Source organism: Pleurodeles waltl, chromosome 11 (genome assembly GCF_031143425.1).
Source record: "Pleurodeles waltl isolate 20211129_DDA chromosome 11, aPleWal1.hap1.20221129, whole genome shotgun sequence".
Classification (NCBI taxonomy): domain Eukaryota; kingdom Metazoa; phylum Chordata; class Amphibia; order Caudata; family Salamandridae; genus Pleurodeles; species Pleurodeles waltl.
This window is the reverse complement of record NC_090450.1, coordinates 947,247,126-947,266,079: the sequence shown is the minus strand read 5'-3', so window position 1 is coordinate 947,266,079 and position 18,954 is coordinate 947,247,126. Positions and strand designations below refer to the sequence as shown.

The window sequence follows — 18,954 nt, the reverse complement described above, 5'->3', positions numbered from 1 at the left end:
AGGAAATTCTCAGTCCTGTCCTGCGTTTGATAAATGGTGCAACAAATGCAAAAAAAAGGAGCATTTCATGAAAGTGTGTAAAGGAGAGTGGGTAAAAGATGTGAAGAATGTTAAATCAGTCAATGCGATGGATTCTCATGCAGCAACTCTTGCAGAAAAAAAACAGTCATATTGACTCTAGCGATGAACGTGTTGTACTTGTAGTGGAAGAAGAGTCAGCTTTTGAAGAAGATATAGCTGTAGTAACTCAAGCTTTGGCAAATAAACCATTGTGTTCTGTTGAAATCAATGGGGTCGGCTACAGGATGATGGTGGATTCGCGTTCTTTGTTTACTCTGATCAACATTGATGAATGTAACAAATTTCAGAGTGTTCATTTAAAGCAATCCTATTCTCGTCGCCACCTGATACAAAGAGTCTCCACTCTTGGTAAGTTAGTAGTTTTATTTCCAGTACAGCACATCCAGCAGGGTAGCCACCAGGACAGCAACTGCCATCCTTCAAATCCTAACAATCTATTCCCCAACCTTCTAAATTCCATCCCTATAGTTACATAAACAACCTGGATACAACACAAGTCTTTTGACAACAGAAAGCTAACTGTTGTCTGCAGGCAAGGCCTAAATAATAACAGTCAAACTTTGCTATTGTGGAACGAATTGGTCTGTTTGGGAGCCTGGAGAGCTCTTGTCAGCAAGCGAGTCTCAAAGCCAATACAGCTGTTACATCTCAAGAAACAAAGAGTGACGGATTTTCTGTCTTGGGCCCTCATTTCAGTTTATTTAGGCAGGAATAGAGTGAAGTGTTCATCACACATGGTAAGTGACTCATATTCTGAGTTTTTAAAATGGAACTGAATCATGCTAAATTTTGCATGTTTTGCCTTTTCTTGCAGGACTTTTCTCCTGATCAATTTCAGCAGGTTTAACCTACCTGTATAAACAAGGAGTAAACTGTAAGGGTGTGGTAGTTGGGTTTTTGGGATCACTGCCATTCCCATTTCTCTGTGCTCTATAGCTTCGTTCTGCATTTCATTTGTTCGTTTCTGGGGTGCACCAACTTTCCCTTGATCATACACCTTGAGTTGTTGGGTGTGGGGTTGCACCACATTGCCCTGGCTTCTTTTCTTTCTCAAGTTGTTTGGTTTCGGGGTGCACCAGCTTTTTCCTACTCATACGCTTTGAGTTGTTGGGTGTGGGGATGCACCACATTGCCATGGCTCCTTTACTTTCTGGAGTTGTTGGGTTTTGGGGTGCACCAGCTTTCCCCTGCTCATATGCCTCGAGTTGTTGGGTACTAGGGTGCACCAGATTGCCCTGGCTCCTTAAATCTCTCAAGTTGTTGGGTTTTGGGGTGCACCACATTGCCCCTGCTCCTGTACTCTTTCGGGCTATTGAGTTTTGGGGTGCACCCCACTGCCTCTGCTCTTGTGATAGGCTATTAAAGTTTATAAAGTATTTTTAGTAGAGACTAATGGTAAAAACTCTGTTGTTGAAATATACAACTGGATGGAGGAAAACATGCTCAAACGTTTACTAGCTATGTTCTTGATCTTTGCCAGAGTTACAGGCCTAAGTACTACTTTGGTGTCTTCTACAGCAAGGCTTCCAAGCACTTGACGGCGTAGAGTATGGTAAAGAAGGTAAATAACAAGGACGACTAACAGAACCTCTGATGCACTCTGCATGTCACTGAGGCAGGTGATGTGAAAAATATCCTAAATGTACACTTGGGATCCTGTTGCTCAGAATTCTCTGAGCCAATGTAAGACGACGTCTGATTGTCCTATCACCTCTCTCCTTCTAGGAATGAGAAGAGAGTGGGTGGGCAAGAGTATGATTGCAGTAGGCAGAGTTAGCGTTATCATCATGGAATGAGTGAGCTGGTCGTGGTGCGTCCTCGGCCTCCCTTATCTGCCCTGTTGCGCGGGCAGCTTCTCCTGCCATGGCTCACCCTACTATTCATGAACACTGTTGGCTTTACAGTTAAACCCTGCACATCATTCATGGTGCTGTCATTCCTCTCAAATCTCCAATCAAATGTTAAACAACTGGTCCCAAACTCTTACTTCAGCAGGCTAATTTTTTGTGTGGATTAGAGAAGCTGCGCACATGTGATAAAGGTCTTTCTAACCGAGCCAGACCTAATAAGGTATTGATAGAAATAAGAGTGATCATAGTGTATACATGTCTGTGCTTATTATTAATATATAAATATATTCACTAAATAAAAACAAAAATTACAGGGTGGTGTAGTTAGGTTCAGAATTTACACACACAAAACCATAGAAATTCAGCTTTTCAGTTATTTCAAGTAACTATAACTCGTGCCCAAAGGTAACTATGATTCGAGGCCTCGCCATGCACAATTTGTTCATCAATAATTTCACTGTAAATGTTGCAGTGATATTATCAAGATGTCATAGAAGATGTCATGAGTGATGTAATATGTGTTGTAAGCAGCAGTGCATGGAGAGGCTGCGAGTTATAGTTAGTGTAGGGCATGAGTTATCGGTCCTTGAAATAACTCCAACTATTACAGCTGAATTTCTATGGTTTTGTGCATGTAAATTCTGAATCTAATGATAACATCTCTTTAACCTTTTTTAGTGAATCTCTAAGTGTTTCTATGGGTGAGTGTGTGGATGAGTGAGTCGGTGCATGAGTGGAGGTGTGGGTTTGTGAGCGGGCGTGTGAGTGGTTTTGAGGGTCTGTGAGTGGGTGTGTAAGTGGCTGTATGGGTCTCATGAGTGAGTGTGAATGTGTGAGTGCCGTGTGGGCCTGTAAGTGGGTGTGTGAGTGGTTTTGAGGGTCTGTGAGTGGGTGCGGATGGGTGCGTGAATGGCTGTGTGGATGTGTAAGTGGGTTTGTGAGTGTGTGAGTAGGTGTGTGGGTCTGTGAGTGAGAGTATATATATATTTTTTTAATTAGGGTCTTGATCCGTGGATCCACCAGAATCCCAGTGGATCCTTGCACACTAAAAAAAAAAAAAAACAGTTTTGGAGAATTTCTTGCCCATGAGAGGTCCCTCACAGACCCCTTCATTAGTCCCATGAGGTCAGGGTACCTCTACCATGACCCCTTCTATCACTTCTTAATTTTATTTTCCCCACTGGGAACTGAGTCCTGATGAACAAAATGGTGGCCAAAACTTTCCTCTCAGGTTGCGGCTAGCCAATCATGGCATTGCTGTTGATGCGTGGATCTGCGAATCCACCTGTATCTGCCGCGGATCCGCATCCCTAGATATTTTAATAACTCTTAAACTACTAAACAGATTTACACCATATTACAAAAAGGGCTCTCTGTGAACCAAGAGCTAGCTTTCTGCCGTATTTGGTGTAATTCCGTCTAGCGGTTCAGGCCGTAGTCAAGTCTAAAATCTCTATGGGAAATTGCATGGGGAAAATATGTTTCGGGACCCCCCTCTTTTCTCATTCCATGGTTGACAGATCATCCCAAAACTTTCCACTCGGCAGCTGAAGTTAGTTGTGTACTAGTTTGGAAAGTTTTGTAAAGATTTGTCAAACAGCTCCAAAGTTATTAGCAAAACAAACAAAGACGCTTTTCCTATGGAAATCAGATCCTAACTATAACTACTTACCACAGGCGTGGGCGTCACTGTGATGGAACACATACTGAAGTGTCAATTTAGCACAGAGAATATAAACAATGGATGTGATGCTGGCGGTTAACATCTAAGACTTATTATACAATTGGAGTGACTTTAAGTGTTCGCAAATTGCATGACATGTGACCTTAAGTCTAAATGACTGCCATTGAGAAAGGCATTAAGTGCAGAAACTTGTCTGGCGATGCAGTAAAACTTCATTTCACCTACCTGTGAGTGCTCTGTTTTGTCTTTGCTGGAATATAAAATGTGAACTGCCACTTTCACCTCAGGGGCACCCGTTCTATGGAGTTCGGCTGTGCAGTTGATTTTGGTGAAGAGAAAAAATATATATATATATTATGTGTGTGTGTGTGTATATATATATATATATAATGTGTGTATATATAGTAATTGTATTAATAAAGCGCTTACTACCCCTGACAAGGTGTCAAATTGCTTATCGGTGAGTAGCACGCTACTCTGGAACCCAAGAGGAGTTAGTGATGGATTAGCATAGGGAAATATGAGTACAGTTTTAGTATTATTATGAGTTAATTTGAGCGGAGGATATGTGAGTTTGTTAGTTGGATTGACTAGAGTAATGGAGGGAGAGGGGAGGGAAGAATCCAGAAGTGTTAATTGGGAGTTTATTGTAATAGGATGAGGCTTGGGATGAGTAAATGAGAGATGGAGGAGGGAAGAGTCTGTGGAAAGGGGTTAGGGAGATCATAATAGAAGGGGTTTTGGACGAGTCAAAGGTGAGATAAATTAGGGAGAATTTAGTAGGGTTCTTTGGGAGATCATAGGAGTAAACTGAGGTTTGGGTGAGGTAGTTGCGGTACAGGAGGGAAGAGCTTAGGCAGGGTTATTTTGGAGATCAAAGCAGTAGAACGGGTTTGGATGAGTCAGAGTGGAAATGGAAGATAGATTGATAGAGACAAAGGGTGATGGGGAGACAGAGTAAAGCTTACGAGAGAGTAAATATTGTTTTATTTTATATATTTCTTCTTTTTTTCTTTATTTTTTTATTGTTATTTTTTTTCTCTAGTGCAGTAGGACTAGAGTAATAAATAGATATGTAAATACATAGTAAGGGAATACATGTACAAGCAATATAATTATGGATATAATAATATAAGATGTAAAGTTCTATTGTATAAACACAGACTTTCAAGATTTGCAATATTCGATGTTAATTTATAAGTGTACTTTTAAACATTCATTTATCTTTCCATAATTTTTCAATAGCAATGCTTGCTGATAAAATAGTTAAGATAACATTTGCTCATTGTGATATGAAATAGAAAGCAGGGATTCATAAGTATTTAATATAACAACTTATCTAGGAGCTATGCAATGACCTATGAACACATTAAGCATACACATATATATGTATATACACACAAATATACATACACACACATGCACATAGGATACACACATATATACATTTAACTGTGAGTAAATATACATTTGTTAAACAGGCTTAAAGAATATGTGTATATTTTATTATTATGAAATAGTAACTATACATATTTCTTGAACTATACATATCTAGAATATACACATAATCCGATTATAAATATTTATCAACACAAGCATATGCAGTCCATTGCTTTTTGGATTTGGTGGTTCTGAAGAAAAGAGCCAACTCTTGAGTAGTCTTCTGAAGACAAGATAGTTATCCATGGATCTTATATTTGGGGGTAATGATTTCCATAGTTTGGCTGCTTAAACAGAGAAGGATGTACCACCTATTGTTTTTTTTCTTGTATGGTGGTGTTTTAAGGCAGTATGCAAATCTTGAGTGGAGGTTTCTTTGTTGAATGTATTTGGTTATTTTGTTTCTGATGAAAAGCTGTCCCTGTGCCATATATAGCTTTGTGGGTGATACAAAGCAGCTTGAAGGTGGATCTGCTGGCAATCGGTAACCAACGTAGTGCTCTCAAGGCAGGGGAGATGTAGGCTTGTGGCTTTGCTTGTAATAGTAGCCTGGCAACTGAGTTCTGAATACGTTGTAGATTTTTTAATGGTAGATAGAGATGATCCATGGCAGAGGCCACTGGCGTAATTCAATTTAGATAGTAAAAGAGAGATAGTAGCCTGCACCTTGGGTTGAAATCCAAGGTGGGGGGAGGTGCGTTGCAGAGTCTTCAAGGTGATAAATCTTCATTGTGATCATTTGTCCACTTGGGCATTCGTTGTTAACTTAGAGTCCATGGTAATTCCAAGGTTTTTAACTTCCTTAGATACTTGAGGAGGTTGTCCCAGATCGTCAGGCCAGGTGCACAGTGGGTCATAATGTTTCCAGTAGTCACGTGTGAGTATTTCTGTTTTGGAAACATTCAGGTTGAGGTGGCTCCAAGTCATCCACTGATCAACAGCTCAGGGGCAACTAAAGATTTGTGAGTTTTCAATGTCTCTGGGGCATTCCAATTTAAGGAGTATTTTGAGTGTCATCTGCATAGTTGTAGCATGTGAGTTGAAAATCATTGATCCATGCTGGTAATGACATCATGTAAATGTTGAAAAGCATAGGTGAGATGATTGATCCTTGAGGGACCCCTGCTTTTATGAGGTAGTGTTTGGATGAGAAGTGGGGAGAATAGATAGTTCTGTTTTGAAGGTAGAGTGTAATCCAGTCGAGAGCAGTCCCTTCTATGCCAGCCTCATGGAGCCTTTGAATTAGGGTGTCATGGTCAGCAGTATCAAAGACAGCTGAGAGGTCCAAGAGAAGTAGTGCAGCAACTCCATTGTGGTCAACTGTGTTTAAGATCATGCCAGATTGCTAGGAGTGTAGATTCAGTGCCTCTTCCTGGGCGGAATCCAGTTTGGTAGTCTGAAAGTATGGAGTTGTCTTCAATGAATTGTGACATCTGGGCGAATGCTGCTCTTTCTATCAGTTTGCCCAGGAAAGGTCCATTTGTAATTGGTTTCTTTTCTTTAATTACGGGTGTATGTATACCTTTTTCAGGTCTTCAGGAAAAGTTCCCATAGTTAAAGAGTTATTGATGATTCTTCTTACAGATATGGCAGCAGAAGTAGATAAAAGAATATTCTTGAAGATGTGTGGTGGCATGGGTCAGATGGAAAAACCAAAGGTTGAGGACAAGTTATAGTTAGGAAAACTTAAATATTTATGTTTATACAAAAACAACTTAAACTTCATTACATTGGAAATTATAAAGGTATAGTGATTATAATTTAAAGTTACATTTTTGCGCACCAGCCAAAACTTATTATAACTTGCACACCTTTGTACAGAGTGTTGTCAACTCGCTAGCCACACTAAATGAAATATAACTCGCCCCTCTCTACCATGCACAGTGTTCTCATAAATTATATTGTGTGATGTCAAGAGTGTTGTTATGAATGCTATGGCTTAAGGTAGTATAAGTGATGTAATATGAAAACGTATAATGTGTGCATAGGGAAGGTGCGAGTTCTAGTTCATGTAGTCCTATTATATGTTTTTTGGCACACTTTTATCAACATTTCCTATGAGTCCGTTATTTGTATTTGATTTTATTTGGTTTTATTAGGCACGTAATTACCTAAAAGGCATCTAGGCAGTGGAACTGGTACAATGAGTTTACGCAATAGCAGAGCTAAGATCTTAGAACCAACCGGGTTTTAATTTTTTTCTGAAATAAAACCAGATTAGGGTTGGTTCCTAAATTTGGTGGGAGAGAGTTCCGGAGTTTAGCTGATGACACTGAGAAAGCACAGCCACCCGATCTAGCCAGGTGGTAATGAGGGACTTACAAAAGTATGGGCGTAGCAGATTGAGCCTGCCTGAAAGGTGAATACAGCTTCTTTCGCAGGTAAAGCGAACCACGTTTGTGAATGGCCTTGAAGAGCAAACAGAGTAACTTGAAAGCAGTTTGCTTGGTCATCGGGAGCAGTGTGTAAAGCCTTGGTGGCTGAAGAACCAGCTGAGCAACAAAGAGTTACCCGAGCCGCTGTGTGTGGTAGGCATTGTAAACATTTGTTGATGCAGTCAGGAATGCGATGAAGTAGAGAATTACAGTAGTCCAGCCAGCTCATTATAACTGCCTGCATCTCTGCTGGAACAGAGGATGAAGATAAGAGTGGAAAGATTTAACATAGAAGACAAAGCATCCTGAACGTGGAGGCAAGGTTGAAAACCTGTAACGACATTGACAAATTTTAATCGAAATAGACGCCGCTAAAGGACTAACCCTAGTCCTTTACCGGCGTCTATTTTGATCACAATTTGACCAATGCAGGAGCTTGTCCTAAATCATTTGACCAAAATCAGAAGGTGCCAGGGTGCTTGCCTAGCTACCAGGTATGCCCCAAATCCCTATTGTAGTTGTGTTCAATTTTAGGAAATTGTGGAACATCTAATAAACATTAGAAAACTTCCAGTCACTAAATTTAGTACATTTGTCCTCCATATTTTTGTCCGAATAGAAAATAATTTGGTTATCATCAGCCAACTCATTGGCAGAAGGCCAAAAGCACAGCTGAGCCCAGCCAAAGGGCAGACAAAGATTAAATAGTATGGGACGCCAGATGGTATGGTATTGTACGCCGTATGGTATGGCCATGAAACCGGACTACAAAGGAGCCATTAAGACAGCTTGGCCTCGATCTCTAAGAGGGGATTCAATCCAGGCCAGAGCATGCCCCTGAATCCCAGCCTTGGCCAAATAAGTGATCAGTCAACCCTGGGAGCCCATATACAAGGCAGAGGAGAGATCCAATAAGACGAAGACAGAAGGCATATCTTGGTCTCCAAGTGAAGAGTGAAACCTCTGAGTGAGATGCATGTAGCGTATTATTGTGTTCAATAAAATCAGGTAACTTTTGGTTGGTCACCTTTTCCACAATCTTTGGAGGGCAAGGCAGCAATGATATTGATCTTACAATTACTCAGTACTGAGGAGGTCAGCTGAAGGCTTCTTCAGGAGTGGGAAGAACAATGTCCTTTTAAAAAAAAAAGAGTGGTCTGAGTTGCTGAAATGGATTCACTTCGGAGATGAAGAAGGGCCTCCAATAGACTGGGAAGATCTAACTGAAATATTTTGGGAGGACAGGGATCTAAAGGTGATCCTGAGGAAATAGGGACTTGAAGACAGTTGTTGCCCATGGAAAGGTTAAGGCTGGAAATAACTTTACCCCCAGAGAGGTTCCTTAGGTGCTGTTCCTTGGGTGCTGAACCTACTAAAATGAAGCTGAAAATTAAAATATTAAAAGCAAAGCAATTGTGCAAAATAATAAACCATAAAAGCAAAGAAAATACAGGGAGCCACTCTCCTGATACGTGAAAAGAAAATCCAGAATGGCAAGGGTGCAGATTTAAAAAAGTGACCAGTAAGCTTTTAAGGAAAGTAGAGGTAAACTCAGGAGTCCAGTTCCAAGAGGTCTCCTTGCACCCATCATCTTTAAATGGCCACTGAGATAGGGAGAAATTAAGCAAGGATGAGCGTTGTGTTGCTAAAAGCAAGTGATGTCAAGTGTGAACATATACTGCAACCGTGAAGGCTCATGGATTCCTGACACACAGTTAAAGTACTGGAATACTTAAGTGCCTGTTAAGAACCTCTGGCTTTTAGGAAACATGGACTTTGTTCTATTTGGCCACCATTCTTCCTAACTTTTCCCATTGGGAGCGCCTCTTCCTTCAAAACCTCTGACCAACGTCAGGTTCACTTGCTTCACTCTCACTGCAGTTGGGGGTGGGTGTTTACACCCTACCGTGTTGAAAGATCACCAGTCCCCGTTGGTATTAGATACAGTTGAATTTTGTGGAGCGTGTTTTGGAAACATTAGTGTAATACATATGTACCCAGGTTGTGGCGTTCTCCAGGAGCTTAGCCAAGCGCTCTAGATTTCCAAATCTCGCTCACTGCTCTTCTTGTGTTTTTTGGCAGGACCTGGGCCTGGAGGGGTCCCTGCTGAAGGACATTCTCTACCGCCATGCCACCTTCCTCAATCTGGTGGACCCCATCTCTCACGAGCTACTGATGAGTCTGGCCCGGAATCTGCAGTGCCCCAAAAAGGTGAGTCCTCCTATCCGTCACAACAAAACCCAGGAAGAAAACCTCTTTCTCCTTCAGAGTCAGCCAAATCTATGCATCAACACATTTTATGCAGCAGCATTATGCTGGGTCTGGAAGAGAGGCTCATATAAGTTGAGATGTGGGCCCACAAAACTAAATGAGTGATGTCTACTGTCTGTTAGGAACCATATCTACCATGGGGCAGTGGACTCCGGAAAGCCCAGTGTCTTCAAAAGTGGTGTTTTTCATGCAAGCTTGATTGTAGGTTCAGTTCTGCTGTGGAATTTGTCCCTATTTGAGCACCAAACATTTAGGGTGTCCAGGCATGTATATTAATATGTTTGGTCAAATGTACAGACTGTGTGATAAACGGCCTGCCTCCACTCCTTAAAGCTCCTAACATGTTCCTTCTAGTTGCAGGCTTGTGATGTTAAGCTATCTTATTTCCTGCAATGCAGAGCAGAAAATACTACTGTATTGTATTTAGAGATTCAAGTCCAGTGTGTTGTCAGAGCTCTGGACATCAATAACCAAATAAAATCTTATGAGTTGGTACTGGAAAGAGAACAGTCTACAGCCACCAATATAAAAAACACTAGCATTAGCAAGGTCAGTGGTTTTGACGTTTCTGTTGCATGCTGTTGGTTTTCCAATGCTTGTTTGTATACCAGAGCTACGGAATAGAAAGCAAACTCTTTTTCTGTAACATTCATTTTCCGATGCTTTTTCCAGCACCTACCAGATTGTGAAATAGGAAAACTCAAATACCAGTGATACACACAACTCCCAGTACAGAAGGTCAGCGTTAGAGTAATAAACCTCCTGCACCCACCCACAGTTTTCAATAGATGTAGCTCCAGCCCCCACAAAATGTGTTTCCTGTAGTATTATGAAATCTGCCTTTTCATCTTCAAACCTTTTCATGGATGCTGAGATTGTATGTTTATAATGGAGCTCATTAAAATTAACAGAAATGATTGTCACACTACTCATCTCTTAATTAAAATAAATTCTGCAAATTTCTTCGCATTGTCTTTCCTTTTGTGGGCTTTTAACCATGCCCACCACACGCCCATCACTATCATTCATTCATGGGCATGCCTTTCAAAAATCCTTTGGGGCAGTTTTGATACCACTTTGGCCATCGACCCTGTTACATGAATAATTGCACGTTTGTTGATACATTGGACTGTGAGCAAACTTATTTTTCCTTTTGTGTCTATCCTTCACGCTCATGATTATGGTGGCCGTGGTGCTTTGAATCGGCTCGCTTATGTCAACTGTTTTACTTTTCATTTTCAATTTGTGTGGCAAGAAAAGTCCAGTTCAGATTTTACAACACTAGTAGCTCTAACTCGAGCAAACGCAAGACCCATTGTATTGCAAATGCTTGTTTCACACTGCCCCCTGTTGATCTGTGAAGGCCCCACCCCCATAAATCTTTCCCAGGGGCCCAAAACAGTTATTCCTATCACTCATGGCAGGCTGAAACGCACTTTCCATCCACCTGATGGGAAAATGGGATGTAGGGTCATCCTGTTGGCCCTATACTAAAAGATGGGTCTATGTAAATCAGTAAGTAATTTTGAAATGTATATTGCAAAGCTATCCCATGACCATCACTGAAAGAAGCGAAAAAACACAACCCCGAAGAAAATGAGAAAAAATCAATGTAGTTGATCTGGGCAGATCAAATGCAAGCACTTCTATCCATGGACAACATTATAATTGGCCCAAAACATTTACCTTAGTGTTTTGACCGACCAAATTTTAATTGAATGAGCTGGTGCTAACACGGACTCGCTAAAAATCTTGATTTATCACAGACAACGAACTCTAAGATTAGACAATTGAAAAATGTACACCTCTGCTAAAGGTACTATGAATTCCAGTATCAGTTTTTCCCATGGTCTTCACTCTGTGCTGTTCCAAGAACCAGATGTGTGAAGATGTGAAACTAGTGACCAGCCAGAGAGTTGATTGCTCTCTCTAACCTCTCTTTTTCCAGGTTCCTTGACATAAGTGGCAGTGTTATAGTTTGGGGAAGGGTAAGGTAACTCGGATGGATTTCTGAGAAGGAACTTTATAGGCTTTTGCAATCTTCAGATCCCTAATAGAGCAGAGGGGGTTTGGTAAAATTGCCCCTTTGATTAATTGGTCAAGAATGTCTCACTTGTACACTTCCTTTAGCACCCTCTTGGGTTCCAATAAAACAAAAATTTGATCTTCTTTATCATTTATCATGATTTTTATTATTCTTTTGGAGTTTTGAAGAGAAATATTAATGTCACTTATTTTAATTGTCCATCTTTCTTTCAGAGTTTCCATCTTGGTTTCTATGTTGGTAACTCTTTTGGAGAATCCTTTCATCTTTTAGTCTTTATTGTTTAATGTATTTCTTGTTAGAGCCATCTGCTTCTCTGTTCCTATTTGCAGTTTGACATCAGTATAGCAACCAACTTTTGTTATTAGGGGCCCCAATATATACATCTCCTTGTGATTCAGTAGATATTTCCGCACCAGCTCCTCGTTGCTTTTGTATTTTCCTTTTTATGAAGAGCACTCTCTGTTGGTGGGCAGTAGAAGCCATTAGATTCTGTATCAAGTTCCCAAGTTGATGCCTGAAAATCTGATTATGAATTGAAGGACTGAACAGATGGTTCAGCATCATTACTTTTGACATGTGATGTCAATGATTCCTTAAGATCTGCTGTAGGCTCATTTGAGATTTTGATTAGACTGTCCTCTGTACTCAGCAGTGCAAATCGGTTGTTCAAGAGCAACTCTGGATTTATTTGAGTATGATGTAGCCTGCATTGGCTCTCTGGTAATACCTTCTTAGCATTATTCAGTTCCACGTGACACCATATCCTGGCATTTCTGATATCATTTGGAAAAAGGCAGACTCCTGTAAGCCTCCGGGGGAGAAAAGGGAGGCTCCTATGTCTCGGGTCATTCAGAGATAGCAACTGTTTGTGTGACAATCCTGGTGGATTGTCCCTTTTAGGGGCGAGTGCAAAGCCCTTTGTCCCCTGATATAATCTCTCTTTGGGCTTCTAACCACGGCCATGTCACGTCAGTCCCGTACATTGGTTCATGGGCTTGCCTTTTAAAATCCGCTTGCTTTCATTAGTGTAAGGCATGCATACATCATGCCTTTTCCGGTGTTTAGCCCTCCTCGAGCGCAGCGACCAACTACTGGAAACATACGAGGCTCCATGTTTTCCATATGGTTCCTGGACTACTTTTTCTCTTTAATTCGCAGCGCGGTCACGCGCATTTTTTTTTCTTCCATTTAATGTGGCAAGAAAAGTCTGGTTAGGAGTTCACAACGCTAGTAGCTCTAACTCGACGAAATGCGAGACCCAGTGCATTGCAAATGCTTGTTTCTTTTGCACAGGCATATGTTATAGCTGAGCTTTTAATAGAGTTTGTTTTATACGGAGAGCGTATTTACTAATACCTGGATTCTTGCCAAAAGACCATTTGCAGAAGGTTGTTGTCTCTCTATTCCATGTTCTGAAGGGTTTTCTTTTGTTGGCATCAGCAACACCAGGCTCAGGGAGCAAGGAGCGGATCTCGGGAGGCAGGCTGCAGGGGTTATATCACTTTTACTCCCTTTTGACTCTGGATCACTGTCCAGTGGCGGGGGATTTATTTCTGGACGGCAGGAGTTATTCTATTCCATCCCTTTTTGTATCTCATTATTATTAAATATAGGTGAGACCCCAGGAATTAGCTGCTTCTATTACTCCTGGGCAGAGATATCCTCTTTAGTGAACACTGTTGCTATTGTTTCCCACCTCCTGGTCTTCCCCCGTGGAAGGGGATTCGTGTTCTTCAATCTCCCATCCCTTGTTCTTCGAATAGAAGGCCATCGGTTAGTGAAAGTTTTAATGCTGGTGCCTGCCCTTTTCTTTTTCCTTAAACTTCCCACTTTTGGCCCCACTGATATTAGTTCCAGTCTTGTCTCGCACCTGTTTGTTATTAGTGGCTATGTGATTTGTGGTGCCTCTTGTGACACTGCCTTCTTTTGGATTATAGACAGCAGTTCTCCTCTTCTTCCAAGAAACTTAGAAAGATGCTGAAGATCAATGTGTTTCTTCCCAAGGCTCCGCTTTCTGCATATTTCCATCTGTGCAGTTGCTGGCAAGGAGCTGCAGTATACCCTCATGTTTCTTCCTCTCTGCTTTCTCTTGGTGTAAACTGTCCAGGGCCTAGGGGACAGAACCAGTACAAGTATCTGCTGAATAACCTCCTTTGATGGCATTTCCTCTACCCAGTGTGGAATCTTCTGGGGAGAGGAGCCCCTGGGGCCTAATAAGGCTCGGGGAGGGGGACCATTGGGCCCGATCTGCTTTATGATTTTATTTGTCCCTGGGAATGGGGTCCCCAGGCCCTCCAAGGCTTGAGGAAGAGGAGCTGCATGTCCCCATTTTAGATTTTGGTTCCAGGGGTTGGGTCCTGGGGGCCTTTTAAGGCTTGGGGAGAGGGGCCACATGCCCCCTCCTCTTGTTATTGGAACTGGACCCAGGGAATGGGGACATTAGGGCTAATTAAGGCTTGAGGATGGGGACTGCATGCCCCTCTCTAGCTTCTATCTTTCAGCCTGCCTGTTGACTGTACACATAAGTATGGGTTGTGGTTAATTTCTGGACATTCCACTGAGTTTTGCCTCTTCTTCCAGGATAACGACCCCCTGAAGTCTACTGACCGGATCTGCAGGCAGCTCATCTACCACCTGACCCCCCACTCCAAGTGGCACCGGCACAGTGTACCCAGGCGGAAGTCGCAGGCATGGTAAGCATACATATTCTCATAACGAGGCTCAGGAATGGCTGTTTCCTGCCTTCTCTGGTACAAAATATAAGCAACCCGCACGCATGTACCCTTGAGGGGCTCTAGCATGACCAACGTCAGAGAGTCATGGAAGACAGGCTGGGCATGGTAAGCACTCAACTGACCAGGGCTTGGCAATTGCCTTTATGTCCAGTGATGGTACATGGTGGTATCAGCACTTGTGCCCTTGAGGAAGTCCCCAGCATAGCAAGTGTTGGTGAGTCATGGAGGGGTGCCAGGCATGCCAAGCGCTCCTAGGCCTAGGTAACGTTTGCGTTATGTTAAGAGCTTCTGTGCCCACGAGGAAGTACCAAGCTTAGTCTCAATCATGGACCCATGAGGAGGTCCCAATTATTGCAAGCACCAATGCACCCTGCAGGTAATGCCAGCATTGGTCTGCATCCACACGTCGAAGAGGAAGTCGCAGGCATAGCAAGCTCCAGCTTGTCTTGGGTATAGCAGACAGCAATGTTGTCTGAAGAACGTCACATGCATGGAAGGTACACATGCTATAGTGTGTCCCGGAGATGGTTGAGCTCCGGTAGGAACCTCTCCAACCAGGAAAGGGAATCAGGCTTGGGCACTTCAGTGATGCCTTGAACTGCCTTTTTAGCCATCAGTGCTCAGTATTTTGCAGGGGGGTCGTGAAAAAATTCAGCTCCGCCAGTGGAGTTCATGGAGTATTGCTCACTCTGCATTCTACTTGGAGCGCAGAGTTCTGGCAAAACCCGGCCAGCCACCATGTTGTGACATTTTCTCTCTTGAACAGTTCGGCAAATGTAAGTTGGCAAGCTAGAATTTGTTTCCCCATGCATGATTTTTGGGCACTAAAACACCTCCCGGCACATATCTCACCACCAGCATTTGCAGCAGGTGTGACCATTCATGTTGAGAAAGCGGCCGTTCAAGTAGAAAATCCACTCAAGCAGCAGAAAGAAGCAGTGCCCCCTGGTGTGCCATGTGGTGCTGTTCATGCTGATTTTACAGCGCGGTACAAGCTCCCGGTGATGAAACTCAGCACGAGCACTGCAACATACCCGGATTCTGCCCACTCCTGGACCTCTGCGGAATCCTGGGGAGTATTTATGTAACTCTGTGAAGTTCCGCCTACCCTTAACATGAAGCATGTGATCACATGAAGCAAGGGCAGCACAGAGAGCAGGGGCAGCAAAAGCAGGGATCAGGGTAAGGAATGGAAGCATGGGATCCCATGAAGCAGAGGCAGCACAGACAGCAGGGGTAGCAGAAGCAGGAATCAAGGTCTGGAGAATGAAGCATGGAATCAATGAAGCAGGGGCAGCACAGAGAGCAGGGGCGGCAGGCGCAGGGGACAGGTTAAGGAATGAAAGCATGGGATCACATGAAGCAAGGGCAGCACAGAGAACAGGGGCAGCAAAAGCAGGGATCAGGGTAAGGAATGAAAGCATGGGATCCCATGAAGCAGGGGCAGCAGAAGCAGGGATCAGAGTATGGAATGGAAGCAAGGGCAGCACAGAAAGCAGGGACAGCAGACGCAGGGAACAGGTTAAGGAATGGAAGCATGGGATCCCATGAAGCAGAGGCAGCACAGAGAGCAGGGGCAGCAGAAGCTGGGATCGGGGTGAGGAATGGAAGCAAGGGATCACATGAAGCAGGGGCAGCACAGAGAGCAGGGGCAGCAGGCGCAGGGGACAGGTTAAGGAATTAAAGCATGGGATCACATGAAGCAAGGGCAGCACAGAGAGCAGGGGCAGCAGGCGCAGGGAACAGGTTAAGGAATTAAAGCATGGGATCACATGAAGCAAGGGCAGCACAGAGAGCAGGGGCAGCAGAAGCAGGGATCAGGGTAAGGAATGGAAGCAAGGGCAGCACATAAAGCAGGGGCAGCAGACGCAGGGAACAGGTTAAGGAATGGAAGCCAGGGATCACATGAAGCAGGGGCAGCAGAAGCTGGGATTGGGGTAAGGAATGGAAGCAAGGGATCACATGAAGCAGGGGCAGCACAGAAAGCAGGGGCAGCAGAAGCGGGGATTGGGGTAAGGAATGGAAGCAAGGGATCACATGAAGCAGGGGCAGCACAGAAAGCAGGGGCAGCAGAAGCTGGGATTGGGGTAAGGAATGGAAGCAAGGGATCACATGAAGCAGGGGCAGCACAGAGGGCAGGGGCAGCAGACGCAGGGAACAGGTTAAGGAATGAAAGCATGGGTGTCACATTGAGCAGGGGCAGCAGAAGGAAGACAATGCACAGGGGGCAGGGTAAGGAACAGAAGCATGGGATCACATGAAGCAGAGGCAGCACAGAGAGCAGGGGCAGCAGACGCAGGGAACAGGTTAAGGAATGAAAGCAAGGGATCACATGAAGCAAGGGCAGTACAGAGAGCAGGGGCAGCAGAAGCAGGGAACATTGTGGAATATGAAGCATGGGCATCACATGGAACAAGGGCAGGACATAGAGAAGGGGAAGCAGGGATCAGGGTAAGGAATGGAAGCATGGGATCATATGAAGCAGGGGCAGCACAGAGAGCAAGGGCAGCAGAAGTCCGAGGCAGCACAGGGAATAGGATAAGGAATTGAAGCACATGCCTCAATGGATCAGGGGTAGAACAGGGAGATTGGGTGGCACAGAGAGCAGGTGCAGCAGAGACAGGGCCAGAGGTGAAAGCATGGCATCACATCATATCCTACAGCCTGGGGCAGTGGGTCCGCCCACTTCAACCATTGGATCTCTTCACTGTGAGTGACAGCGCTGATCCCCGTCTGCACATCTGAACGTCCGCCTGGAAAGTAGGCCGCTTCGGTGCAAAGGCTGAAATGGCAATCTTTGCATCCATTTTTTTTGCAATGGAATGTTTCAATTCTGCATTTTTTACTCCTTATTACTATTACATTTTAAATGCCTATTTCACTTTTGATATTAATCAATAAACAAAACATTGAAAGCTAGCCAATCCAGGCGTATTTCCTTTGCCAATGCTTGTTTTTTTCTATTGACGCCGAGGAGTGCCGTTATTTAACACTATCCTCCTACCTCCAAAGGTAACAAAATGTGTGTAATACAGGTACGGTGATGCAGAAAACAAGCCCAGCTGTGCACACTTCTAACAGAAGCCCCGCTTTTTTTTCTGCACAATCTAGTTATGTCAGTGTATCTCCTTTCTCGGATTTACCCTAAATTCATACGAAAAGGCCACGATAAGCATCTATTTCTATTAACGAAACATCCCTGGAGAGAGTATTGTGAAATTCATACTTTCAAACTCTGAGCAGCCTCGCACAGTGCTTGTGAAATAATGATATCGAAAAAACACATTTTTGTGCCCAAAATTAATCTTTCTTCCCGCCCTATGTGGACTTGCACTTAAATATTTTTTTTCCTGCTGCAAACAAAATCTTTCCCCAGTCCTTCAGTTGTGGATATTAAGTCTATCTTGGCAAAACTGTCACCCCTTTAAATGCCGTAATACCACAATCAAGAGATGAAAAGTGAACAGTACATACATAGATTTTACTAAAGAAAAGGTTGGAGACCCCGAGCTACAATCTGTCAAATGCACTTTGGTACTCCGAGTACAGAGCATTTAATAACTTTTGATCACACTGAGCTAAATCTGAAGATTATCCTACAAATGGTGAATTATATGGCAAGCTGGCCTAGTTGCTATTTATGCGGAAAAGGCTGCGAAGCTGAATAATTCCAGTGATGCTTTAAACTAAGAGGATGTAGTCCATGAAGCTGTACACCTTCGGCATTGAGTTTAGGTGTTATTTATCGCAACTGATACATAACAATACCACAGGACCACGTATTTCGAGCTTTAAGGGAATAACATGCAGTTTTTGGAGTTTACTATATCAAAATCCACATGATGGGGTTAATTACTTACGCTTTACCCCAGCTAAGTCTCAGCTGGTTTGACCTGCCGAAATTTAACGAAGGTTGAGAAATTTAATGAATCCAATAATTATCTAATGCGTTAAATATCTTCCAATTTGTAATTCCGACCAATGCGTAAATAGGGGTTTACATACAGGTCAGACTACACGGATCAACTTGTAATCAGGCTGCAAAAGGTTGTCGACTTACTCACTAAGAATTGGTAAGTCTAGAGTAGGGTTACGCAGCCAGAGGCCGTACACTGACTCACTGAGAGAGTGTGCACTAAAAGCGCATAGAGGCCGTAAATAAAGAGTTGGTGCCCAACAGGCCGTACAATGCACTAGGAGGCTGTATGAATTGATGAACAGAAACTGTGTCAAAGCTCTGCTGTGAGTATTGTAGAGATGGAGTCTGCCCTCACCCCCTCCTCTGTTTCTTGTGAGTTGGCCATGCTGTGCACACTGGTATGCTAGACACTGTCCACCCAAGACTCAACCACAGTCCATCCAGCTACCACCCACCTCCTTTTCTGCCAACCACCTGTCCATCCGGTGCCAACACACTGCCTATCAAGGGCTAATCTAGAATCCTCCACTCACCACCTGGGTCTCTTCACAG

General features: G+C 43.4%; 1 protein-coding gene across 1 annotated transcript in view; it reads left to right on the top strand.

Moving 5' to 3' along the window:
• Positions 1–18,954, top strand: part of LRRC75B (leucine rich repeat containing 75B) — a 98,698-nt gene that overhangs the window by 63,951 nt on the left and 15,793 nt on the right. Inside the window, exons 2-3 of the mRNA XM_069215132.1 lie at positions 9,513–9,641; positions 14,329–14,441. Coding sequence (XP_069071233.1) covers positions 9,513–9,641; positions 14,329–14,441 — 242 coding nt within the window. The remainder of the gene's footprint in view (positions 1–9,512; positions 9,642–14,328; positions 14,442–18,954) is intronic.